This window comes from Ammospiza caudacuta, chromosome 9, assembly GCF_027887145.1.
Source record: "Ammospiza caudacuta isolate bAmmCau1 chromosome 9, bAmmCau1.pri, whole genome shotgun sequence".
In the NCBI taxonomy this organism is placed as follows: Eukaryota; Metazoa; Chordata; class Aves; order Passeriformes; family Passerellidae; genus Ammospiza; species Ammospiza caudacuta.
In genome coordinates, this window is record NC_080601.1 from 25,439,266 (window position 1) to 25,451,821 (window position 12,556).

The window sequence follows — 12,556 nt, forward strand, 5'->3', positions numbered from 1 at the left end:
CTTGTGCTCTGGACAAATACACTTGTTCTTTTAAAAATACTTTCTCCTCATCATGGGCAGCTTTCATGTTCACTGATTTTGGATGGTTGGTGGTGGCTTCTTGTCACACTATGCCATGACCTGCTGACAAAGGCCATTCAGCAGGGCTCTTGTGGGAGAGTAAGAGGCAAAGAAATGAACATGGGGCTTCTCACAACTTGTCATAGGAAATCCAGAGCTCTGCTACTTTGCTTCCACAAAGCCAAGCTGCTGGTAATTGAACAGCAGCACCTGGTCACGGGCTGTGGCCCTGTGGACATTGTGGGTGGGAAGGAGGTAAAACCAAGCTTGTGACCATGAGATGGAGAAATGGCCAATGAGCTGCTGTGACAGAGATGCAGGGCAGCTGTCTGCAGTCCAAGGCACTGACTGACTGCAGGAGACTTTTTTTGCCGTGGAGTTTTGGTTACCTTGGCAACCTGTTTTTAGCTGGATCTTTGCTCCGGTGGAGAGCCCATCTGTACCTGCTACTTTGTTTTGAAACGTTTGTTTTGCAGGAAAAGAACTGACAGGAGTATTTTCAGAGCTGTGTTACTGTGGCATCCAGGCTCGGCTTTTGGTCCCAGGAGTTTGTGTGATGATGGGGTGATGATGGTACAGAGAGTTATGTGGCTGGATTGAAAAGGTGTTAATGTATTTGCTTCATGAGGTGAGCTGCTGACATGGAAGGGAGAAATGCTATTGCTGATGGTTAATCCTGGAATAGCTCTGAAAGATGCATCACTTGCATGTCTGGAGTTTGCAGAGAATTTTGTTCATTCCTGGTTTTCAGTTCAGCATCAGGCACCTGCTGGAAGATTAGATGGAAGTAGCTTCTGCCTGTGATGAGTAAATACCCACCTTGGGCTGTAGACTTCCCTTTGGGTGTGCATGTATAAACTTGTGATACTCAGGGTGAACTTGTAGTACTGTAAAGTAGAGCTTGCAGGACTGCATTTGGAATCTGACAGTTTTGTTTAATTCAAGATCAGACTGGTGTGCTTGCTTGGTTTTGCTGTAGGTTTTTTGATTTTACCTTTTGTGAATACTTTGCAATCTTGAAGGGGATGAGTATGGAAATTCTGCCCATATCTCATTCCTGTTCCTTGTGCTCTATCTCTTCCTCTTTCATAGCCTGTACCTTGGGCTGAATGGTCTTTTCTGCATTCACTGTGGAGTTCCCCCAAACCACAGTTTATTTTCTCACCAGTTACTGGATGGCGTGTGACACCTGTGTAATGGTGGAGAAAAATGGATTAACGGGTTCTACTTGTGCCTGTAAGAAATAGGAGTAATGCTTGGTATTGTTCTGTTGGATGAAGTTACTAATTAGTAGATAATTAGGAACCTTTTAAAAAAGATGTGTACAGTGTTCCAGCATTGACTTTTCAGGACATCTTAATTCAGATGTTTTAAGTCTTGAAATGTGTTGACTTCAGAGAAGAGAGTACTTTAAGAACCTCTTCTAGTCAGGCATCAGCTTTCACTCCTGAACAGCTATAATGCAGAAGAAACTAGTTATCTGAAAATTTCAACAACTAGGAAAAAAAATAGATAAGAAACTTTACATTTTATTCAAGTGCATGGAATGCAGTTGTTTATTGTAAAGTCTGTTTGATTAAAGCATTTTTAGCCAACCTTTTTGTTAATTGCCACTGTTACTAACTGATACTGGGTGGTTACAGCAGGAGCTTTTGTTGTTTTATTATTTAAGACAAGTGTGAACCAGATCTGTAATCTTTACGGCACAGCCCCAGATAACTGACACAATAAAGTACTACATCCTCCTTTTTGCCAGTACAGCAGCACTGACACAGAGCTACAGAAAAGCTGTGCTGTGGGGGTTTTCTTACCTTTTTTATTTTTTATAACTGCGGGTATCAACAAGAGTGACAGTTTGGGGCTGCCTGTGCATACATCATGTTGGTGATATGTGAAGCAGAAATGAGACAGTTGGGTTTTCCAACCCCAAAGCTCGCTCCAGGATCTAGCTGATTGAAAAATCTTGAACTGAGTTAGCAAGGGATGTACCTTGAGCCTGAGTAGATTTGATTGGTAAGTCAGTGAAGGAGAATAAATGTGGGAAGGTAAAATAACTGTCACCTACCTGTTTGGCAAGGTATTTTAGCAAAAAAAAGCACCGCCAAATCCTGCATATAAATTGATACATTTCTGAGGTGAGTAGTTTAATTTACACTAGATAATGTAAATGCGTCTGTATATAAGTTGTTGAGAATGGCTTTGCTTTTAATAGTATTTTAAAAATACTTATTATTTTCTCCTAGCTTTGATCAACTTGTTGAAGTTCCTCATGTCTAATGAGACTGTGTTGCTGGCCAAGCACAACATCTTCACCCTTGCTCTTATGGTAAGCATCTTCACCCTTGCACAAATCCTCTTAATTTTAACAACTTAATTGTGAACTAATATTAGGAAGGAATTGTAATGCTGAAATGATTCCAGAAAGGATTTCTGGCCTGTTAAGGAGTTATGAGAATAAGGCCATGAAGCAGAGGAATATTGTGGTTGGTTTCACTAGGTGTTTGGAAAGGGCACTGCTTGGACTCACTATAGGGTGAAATAAAGAAGTCTGTGTGAGGAAAGGCCTAGTTTAATTTTCCACATTTGTTAATTTTTTTTTTTTTTGTTCTGTGGTCTTTTGTATTCAAAATAGAAACATGCCTTTCTGGCCCTAGATAAAACAGTATTTAAGCTTCTTGTCTGTCTCTTTGGTACTGTAAAGAAAATCTGCTGCTACTGCAAGCTATTCCTTTGAAAGTTTTGACATAATGTGTATTGCTTCTGTTGCAGAATAGATTTGGGGTAAGTGTTCCTCTTGCAACTTCTTTTCACTTGTATAGGTTGTGAACCTGTTCAACATGTTCATCACTTATGGAGACACATTTCTGCCCACTCCCAGCAGCTATGATGAGCTCTATTATGAAATCATTCGCATGCACCAGAATTTTGACAACCTTTATTCTATGGGTGAGTACCTCCTGACTCGTCAGGGCTGCTGCTGCCTGGAAGTGAGGGTGGTGGAAGAGGGATGTTTGTGTCAAGTGTTTGCTGTCTACCTGCTACTGATGTCTTCTGTGCTGAGTGAACATCTTTTGTGCACTAGGGCATGTTAGTAAATTAAGAATTGAAGGATAAGCTCATTAAAAGGATAAGGTTTTTTTAATGTCACAAAAAATACGAACAGGCTCCTTGCCCCTACCTCTGTCACCTAATGTTGGAAATATAAATTTATTGTCACAATGGAGTATGTGGTATTTCATGCATTTTGTGTAGTTTTCTTCTGTTACATTTGACAATTTCAAGTCAAAAAGCAGGTACATGCTGCAGAACTACCCAGCATAGAGAAACACTGAATGCAAGTAAGAATTTGGAAAAGAATTTGAGAAACTTACAGCAGGAGGCTTGCTGTGCCAGACAAATCACATCCACTTCACTCATTGCCAAAGCAACCAAGAAAACAGCCCTCACAAACCTGCTTGCAGTGACAAGTGAATTGCTGGACTGAAGAATGTGCCCCCTGGCAAAACAGGGAGAAGCTGCCAACCTTCAAGAGAGAGGGAAGGGAGCCAAGTGTCACCCAGCAGGGAAGAGGAACAAAGAAAAGCAAGGAATGCATGGAGGCATAATCAGTCAGTGTTAGACACTGGCACCTGCAGCCCAGGGTAGCTGCAGCAGCACTGGTGTGCTGCATACTTGAAGCTGTGAAAAAAGAATATAGCTGTGTTCTTTGTTTGCTTCATTCCAAAAGGACCTTTCATTCCTTCACCCTCGGCTCCCTTCTCAGCCTGATCACCCAAGGAACAACAGGAATTTGTATAAATGTTTAAGGAGAGCTAAAGGGCAGACAGTTGGGCCACAGCCCTCTTCTGACATGGGGGAGAGACATCCTCACCTAAATGAAAGTAGCTGAGTACACCCTGTAACTGCAAGCAGAAACAAACTGCCCTTTTGTATAAATTTCCCACAGTTTTCAACTGTTACATAAGGGATTGCTTGGCCATTTTTGTACCTTCTGAGTGCATAAGATTTTTTGCTTACCCATTTTCTACTCCCTGAGTAGAGTTGCAGCTAGTGAGGTGAGGTGCGGTGCTCTTACTAGGTTATATTTTTTTCAAACCCATCCCCTGTAGAAGCAGAAGGTAAGTGGAATAGAAGAATAAAGCACTCGAATACTTCCTCAGTTGGGTTGCAAAAGGCACAACTGAGCTGTTGAAACAATTTATCACATGAATGTTTGCCATCCTCCTATGTAAACTCTGTTGAATTACTCTTGCAGGCGCCTGAATTGAATATATTGCTTCAGATATTCTAGCACAGTACCTACTGTGGGACAAAACAATGTTACTCAGAGATGACAGCTTTTTTCTGCAGATGGCATGTAATGGTAGAATAGAAGGTGAGAAGGTAGCACTGTCTCAAGCTAATGAAAGCTACCAGGTGTCCTGATAGCTTCCCTTTGCTTGTCAGCCCATCTCTGAGACTACAGTGACCCTTCTGTCCCCTAGCCCTGGGGTATTAGCAGAGATGAGAAAGCAACTCAATCCTTTAGTTCTTCTGTTAATGTGGTTGAAACTTGCCATGTTGGGAGTGGAGGTGGAATCTAATTGATTTGGTTTTTTTCTTTTGTTCTGAAACTGAACTTTATCCAGATCTGCAGGACTGAAAGGTTCTGTCCTTCAATTATAAGCATAAGTATGCAACCACTGTGTTTAACCATTCACTTGTAGAATCCATGCTTCTGGATGATCCTAAATTTGGGTGGTGAACTGTTCCTTCACTTCTAAATTGAGGGTGAACAATTTTTGTGGAGTCTAACCTCCAGAAAACCCTGTATCTACAAATTCATAGAAAATTCCCTTTGTTCAGGCAAGATGGAAATTAATCAAAACATCTGCTACAGGATCTGTTATTGTTTTGATGCTTACCAAGAGTTGTGCAAGTAACTGCCACCATAAAAACACTACATATTTTGACCTAAATAAGTATTTTTGGTACTCTGGCAGAAAAGAATTGGATTCCCTAGAAGTTCTTCCTGTTGCAGAATGTTTTCAGATCTGCTCTTAAGTCTGTCAGAGACCATCTGTGCAGGACAACACCACCCTTCTTCCTACAGGCAGTGCTTTTTCTTTACCCTGGTGTGTAATTTCTCTCTGCAGCTCTAGATAAATGGGCATGTGAAGAATTCTTCATTGCTGGAGAGGTTTTTAAATGCACTATGTAGTCCAGTTCAGATGGAACCTTGCATTAGCAGGAGCTGAAGGAGAACAGCTGTGTGTGGAATAAGAGCTGTTCTAGGTTTGGGATGCTGCTCTGATTCTGGAGAAAATAAACTCTCTGTGTGACAGTGAAAGCAGTTTGGAGCGCCCAGGTTCTCCCATCCCCTGTGGCTTAAGTCATTATTCTGTTTTGCTCACCCCTCCCATGTTCCTTATGTTTCTTAGATGGGCTTTGAAGGGAATTTCTACCCTGGATCACAGATTCTCAAAGATGACCTTTGTTTTGATGTGGTTCCTGGACTGCCATCTTGCCAAAGCAGATTTTTTTTCCTGTTTTGAATTATGAAATTGCCAGTTCTGTGCCAGCACTGTTAACTGTTTTCTCCTTTCAGTTCTAAGGCTGTCTACCAATGCTGGTCAATGGAAAGAGCCTGCAAGCAAGGTGACCCATGCATTAGTCAATATTAGGTAAGGAGTAGAAGTTAATTACTCTTTTAAAGTTTCTCATTTCTTGTGTGTGACTACATTTTTATCGTGACAGTTACACATTTGTTTTAATGAATGTTGTTTTGAATCTGTTCTACTTGTTGGGCTAAGTTGTTGCTCAGACAGGGCTCGCAGGCATAAAGGAATGATCACCAGGGTTTGATTGTCCCCTAATAATTCTCTCAGCTCTTCTGTAGACTGAGTGCTTTCAAAGCATAGCACAAACTGTAATGAATTAATCCTCATATCATTCTTGGGAGAAGTTATGCAGTAGAGAATAATGCTGTGCTGGCAGAGCAGTTGTGAACCTAATGGATTTCTGTTGAGTGATTCCATAGCAATTCCACAAAGCTATGAAGGGGACTGTAAGCCTGCTGTAATAAGCAGATTTGAGGCCTCTTAACATTGAAAGATTTTTGTGTGTTTAAAACTGATTATTTAAGGATGTTTTAATGTTCTCTTAAACCTCCACTTCCTGTTCAAGGGCAGAAGGGGAGAAATTATGCTTTACTTGTAAGGCTAAGGTGTGTAAATCTAGGTATGTATTCTTTCATAATGGCAATAATTTATTTTTATGGCAGCTACTAGTGACCAAGCTGGGTACTGGGCAAGAAGATCATGGATATGATTGATTGGAAAATGGAGGAATGTTGAGAGGGAAAATTTACTTCTTAGCTCTGGCTTATAAAGAAACCATGAAAGATAAAAGTACTTCTACTGAAAAAAAATCTCTATATCACTTCCCTAGTCACTCCAGACACTTGGTGTCTGTGCAACACCAAGTAGCTCAGTAATCTTGCATTGCTAGTACTCATTGTTTTCCTCATTACAAAAGACATGGTGTAGGACAAACTCCCTGAGGGCATTTTTCAAGTCAATATACATCTACATGTCTGTAAACCACCTTAAAGGTTCCCTCAAAAAGTCTGTAAGCATCATAAATGATTCTAGACTTATATTGCTGCTATCCTTATTTTTGCGGTTTTTTAAACAGATGTAAGTGAACGTGTGTGGGTAGATAGTGCACTTGGAGTGAAGCAGCAGAACAGGTGGCTGTTGACTAATGTCACTAAATGTGACAAAGTGCCTGCTCTGGGAATGCTCAGTGTAACCAGCGAGAGAAGTCTACGCTTGGAAGGGAGAAAAATCAAGTGATCACAGAGAGTTTGTGCTCACCTCTGGTTTGTGGAACCAGGCTTTGCATGGGCTTATTTCCTGTTGGCTTTGCAACTGCTTTTGTGAAGATAAGCATGCAGTTGAGACAAGATGCAACCAAAAACCCAGCAAAACCCTCACTTTGTGTGTCCTGTTATGGTATGAACATGATACACCTTCAAGAATAACCTGTATCAGATGTGTTCATGTCTGCACTCACTGGAGCCTCTTTCTCTTCTGGACTTAGGGTAGCTTTCCTCTGCTCCTCCCAACTGCTCATCTATGTTGAAATTTCATGAATGACTGCTTTTCATTCAGTGAAATCAGTAAAGGTCTACATTACAGATGATTCAAGGCCTTGACAGGGATTAGAATTCTGAGAAGTTAGTCTGATTTATCCCATTTCCTCACTCTCAAAAAAGAGAAGGAGGAGAGTTTTGTCTTCTGTTTTGTCTTCTTCTGGTGGTAGAAATACTATGTCTGAAGGGTTCTTTAGCTGAATAGATTTCAGAGCAGCCAGAGAAGTCCAAAGGTAGTGTGCTTTTGTGAAGGTGTTTGACAGTGTGATGTGACAGGGACTAGAACCTGGCTTAGCTCCCCATTATCTGGGTTTCCTGTTTGTTTCTGCCCCTTTGGTTTTCCCTTAGAGTGGTCTTAGTGTGCTGTCTTATTTGGATGCTTTTGCCATGAAGGAAATGAATTTAGAGAAATCCACACTGGATTTTTTCCTCCCCTTGCTTCATCATTCTGTAAAGTTTTTATGAGCAGTGATTACCTGCTTTTTGCTGTAACTCTGAAGTGCAAAGTCATGCTTTGGTTTATATCTTGGTCTCATTACACAAGCTATTTAAAAATAAATAAACATTGCAATTTCCTTATCTAAGGGCTTTTAGTGGGTTTTAGAAATATAAAAGCATCTGCCTGTGCATGCATACAGTGGGCTTTAACAAGTGTCTTAAATCCTAGTGTACAATTTTATGTGCATTTCTGCTGGGAGAGGAGTTATTTACAGTGTTTCAAGGCTGCAATGCATTTGTGTTACAGGAGTAACTATTGAGGAGGCACTGAAACAGTCCTGCTTGTACCCCACAGTGCTGGACTGATGAGCTCTGCTGATTAATTGCTTAAATAGACAGGATGAGTAATGCCTAGAGAATCTTAGACACGTTCTTCTTTAAACTCAGCCGCAGAGAGATCCCGCTTTGTGTGTCCTATTATGGTATGAACAGCACCTTTTAGTTGGACTAAAAATTCTCCAGTAGGGTCTGAGTTTTGTTGTTGCTGATTATTTGAATTTTGTTGTCCTTACTCCAGTCAAAAAAGCAGTTGTGAATATTCTTTTTGAGTGTTAAGAGACAGGGAGACTATTTCTGCCTTCTTTCCTTTCTACAGATAATTCATAATTTCTGTCCAACCCAAAGAAAATGAAAAATTGAAGAAGAAAGAATAATAATGTCCTTATCTGTCTGAAAATCTTACATACCAAACTGGAATGAGTGATTCTGATTGCCGTCCTATCTCATAATAGTCATTATAATTTCTGTCTGTGGATTTGTCTCTGTGGTTTTCATAAATAATTGAGATATGATAGACTGCAAGATATAGCCTCAGCACTGATGAGGTTGAAATAGGAAGGTGCAGCAGTTGGTGGTTTAAAAACTCACCTTCTCACCTATGAGGAAATAAACACATTTTGAGACTAGTTTTTTTTTTAAAACTAATGAGCCTCTTCAAGATAACATTGTGCAGATTTGCATTTAATGAGAATTTTATTAATGTGGGGTTCAAAGGGGCATTTTCTGATTGACTATTCAGTGAGCAAGGTGGCAGCTGAATCCTTGTATTCTTTTAATAGACTTTATCCTGATCAGGATTTTTCCAAGGTGAATAAATAGATTAACTCAATGATTAATAGGCTGAATTTCTCCCTTGTCTGAAATTCAGCCCTGTCATAATTTTATTTTTCTCACTGAACCACTTTTAATAAGCAGAGAGTAAGTTTGTAGCATGGAACTGGGTGATAGGAAAATTTTTTTTTTTAGGTGTTTTCTGTGCTGTTGTAGCATAAGCTGCAATCCTCGCTTGGGTGCTCTCATTCACTCTTCCATCTTGCAGCTACTTTTGTTCCACTTGAGCCACCCTGTGTGATGCTTTTTCCTTGAATGGAAGGTGCTGCTTCTCCCAGGGCTCCTTTGGGGTTGTAAAGAAGAGACTGGGGATTTAGGAGGAGCACTCAGAGCGTTGCATGGATGTGTATAAAATGATTATGCTTGGTGCCAGTCTACGTAGGAGCACTCTGAAGGAACATTGGCAATTTTAGCTAGGCCAAATTGGACTGTGCTTGTTTGTTGTAAGACACTTGTCATCCTGGCCTTGAAGCTATAGCTCCTGATAAATTACCAGCACTCACAGAACTGCATTTATTGAAAGCCTTGACAGAGGAGAAGGCTCCATTCAGATATTTGTTAGAAAGTGGGCCACTGCAAGCAGTCCAGCTAATACCTTCAGGATTGTTCCACCAGACTGCAAGGAATTTAGCGTTTGTTTAAGGAGAGAGAAGGCCAAAATGCTGCTGACCTAGTCATGTTGCAATGGCTTTTATGCAGGATATGTGAAAGTGGACCTGCTGATAGAGAAATGCATCTGTATTCGTGGTGTAGGTGGTGACCTACAGATTACAGTCAGCTGAGACTGTGTGCAAAATATGTGTTTATATCTGTACACACACACTTGCTTCCTTGCCTCTCTGTACAGACTAATAGACATACAAACACATTTCTTGCCCATATGAATCAGAGTGAAAATGGGAGAACAAACTTAAAGCCTGTTCATAAAAAGAAATGGTCAAGAAAATCTAAGTGCACGTATGTTGAAATACAGATATCTGTATGAACATTGCAGGTATATGCACCTATATAAATGTGAATATCCGTATATGGATGTCTGTGTATATATAAATGCATATATAATACTTATACAGACATATACACATATATACACTTAAATTATATATATTTATTTACATATAGAACATACGCACAGACATGTTTCCTTTGGCAATAGGCTTATTGAAGCCATAATCTCTGAGTTGAAAATACCAGGGTTCTACCAAGCTAGAACCTTGTTTCTGGCCTCTCTCAGATGAACCACAAGGGTTGGCTATAGATGCTCAGGTGTTGTTTCTTCCAGCAGTGTGGTTGCACTGGATGTATCCCCTGGGACTGTGGGACCATGTGGAGCTGCTCAGAGCAGCAGAGGGTGCTCAGGCATGCAGGTTACAGCCCACAGTGATCTGGAGTTCATTCCCTGCAATTCTTAAAACCACCTGTGAGGACTACACTGATGGAATAACAACTCCATTGAATTGTTCACTGAGGTGTGTTTAATGGTAATGACCTCTGACATGCTGTCACTGCTAATCAGCCTGACTGAGCTCAGATCACCGGATAGTACAAGGCAGTCAACAATTATTTTTGTAATAAGAAAAGAGCAACAAGGCCTAAAGAGAAACTCAGCAATGTATTTTCTCAGTACTTTTAAATTGTAACACAAGCTTGACAAGATTATGGATCAAATTCTTACTAAAATGATATAAGAAAACTTCTGAAGTGTGTGTATCCAAGCTATTTGAAGAATTAGTTCATTGCAGTTTTCAGGTGGTAGTGTGGTAGCTGGGAAAAATTCTGATCTGAAAATCTGAAAGCAGATTTTAGATGAGGATTCTGGCTTTGTTCTGGTTCTTTTTTAGTGATCTGTGGTCACTCCTAACAGAAGTAGCAAAGGTAGCAGTCCCTTCTTGTCATTTCATGTGTTTCTTGTTGCTTGCTTTTCTGGCTGCAGAGGGGCACAGCAAAACAGTTCCTGAAATGCCACAGTAGTTATAACAGAGTTATAGTGGTTACTCAGAATTCACCTGCTACCACTGCTTGTTTTTCACTCCACCTTGCAGTATTGTGGTAGGGAAAGTTCCTTTGCTAGGAGCAGCAGATCTTGGTGTGAACAGGTTCTGGCACCTGAGCAGAGGAAGCAGGCAGATTGAAAGGGAAAGACCTTATGACTAACAACATAATAGCAGAAGAATCAAAAAAGAAGGAAATTCCTATCTTCAGTTGCCATGTTTCATCTTTTCACAGCAGTCTAACACATGTTTCAGTTATTTTTGTAAGTATTTAAGTAAGTATTACACAACTTTCATCTAGTTGTGTAACTTCAGTGCTTCGTTTCTTGTACATGATCCGATTTCTTCTCAAGACAGGAGTGTTAGTAGTTTTCAGTTGTTGCTCTTTATTTACTAACTGATTCATCTTGGTGTGTTTCTTTTATAGAGCCATAGCCAATTTCATTCTGCTATAATTTTCTTTCATTCTTTCTCATTAAGCAGTGGCTTAATTAAATGTTGTCTCTGCCACTGGCCCAAATCCAGAGAGCAAATCTGTTGAGTGGCATTGTATGTGCCATTTCCACAGACACAGCAGCGTGGTACATCCCAGCTCACCTTCCTGCTTTCTGCCAGTTACTTCCATTTCAGTCATGAAGGGACTCTGACAATGTCCAGCCTGTTTTCTCTTTAATGAACTTCTGTTTTCAGTAGGTTTTCAAAAGGATTGATTTCTTTGTTGTTTGCTTCTTTCTGTGGTGACTTTCTTTCTGGAGCTGATGCTGATTTTAAGCAAAGATGTTTGTGTGGCAAAGAATGCCTCTGTCTGAGATACTATAGCCATGGCTTGCTTTTTCAGTGCATTTGGATGCCATTCTGCAGAGATCACTAAAATTTCATCCTCAAAGTAAACAAGGCTCTTTGGATTGGAGTGGTTGGAATCTTGAAGTGATTTATTTCTAGGACAGTAGCCTTGCTTAAGTGGCTTTTGTAGCTTTTCCCCAAGGTCTGCAATTGTGTCAGCAGCTTTCATCTCCTTTCCTCGTGTCTCAAAGGTGACAGGCTGGCCTTCAGGAGGGGCCTGGGAGCAGGACCCACTTCTGTACTTCAGCAGCTCTGTAGGGTTTGCTGGGGAGGTGAGCCCTGTGTACAAGGAGGATTGTTTGCTGGGTGGAGAGGAAACTGCTCTGCAGAGCAGGCACTGCTTGGCAGCTTCTTCTGAATTTCAGCTGGTCTCCTAGTTCATGTGGTCCTTGTAATATGAACATCTCAATGCAGTTTGCCCACTTGTGAACTTTTGTCCTCCTGGACATTTTATTGGAAACATTTCTTCCTTGAAATGTGAAAGATTTGCAAAGTTAGGCAGGATCTGTAGGCTACTTAGCAGTTTGGTGAGAAGTGTTGCCTCCATTGCAAATGTATTAGGACCCAGATTTCATTTGTTCTGTGTCAAATGCAACTGCTGTGAATAGGGAATTGCTGTCTGCAGATCTCTGCTGGACTCATGGGTGCAGATTGTAGGCTTACAAGGTGGAGTTAGTTAAGCTGCTAGCAATTTTTTTTTTTTTTTGAAAGCTGTGTATGCAGCCTTGGAAGTGTGATGTTGGCACATCATTTCAGTTGTTGTGCCGATGAATTTGGGGAGTGAAGCTTTGGGAAGACAGTAGAGAAGTCAGAGGCTTCTCACTGCAATTGACGATTGAGGTCTCTTGTTTGATTTATGGGAGTGACTGTGCACAGCCTGGTCTGAAGAAGTGGGGCACCAGGCAAGAAATTGTTTTTT

At 40.7% G+C, this 12,556-nt stretch overlaps 1 protein-coding gene across 2 annotated transcripts in view; it reads left to right on the plus strand.

The window, feature by feature from the left end:
- The window catches only part of ARMH3 (armadillo like helical domain containing 3), a 122,678-nt gene that overhangs the window by 49,259 nt on the left and 60,863 nt on the right, over positions 1–12,556 (plus strand). For both annotated transcript variants that reach the window (XM_058810571.1, XM_058810572.1), the window contains exons 21-23: positions 2,304–2,386; positions 2,880–3,006; positions 5,648–5,723. In XM_058810571.1, the coding sequence (XP_058666554.1) occupies positions 2,304–2,386; positions 2,880–3,006; positions 5,648–5,723 (286 nt within the window). The remainder of the gene's footprint in view (positions 1–2,303; positions 2,387–2,879; positions 3,007–5,647; positions 5,724–12,556) is intronic.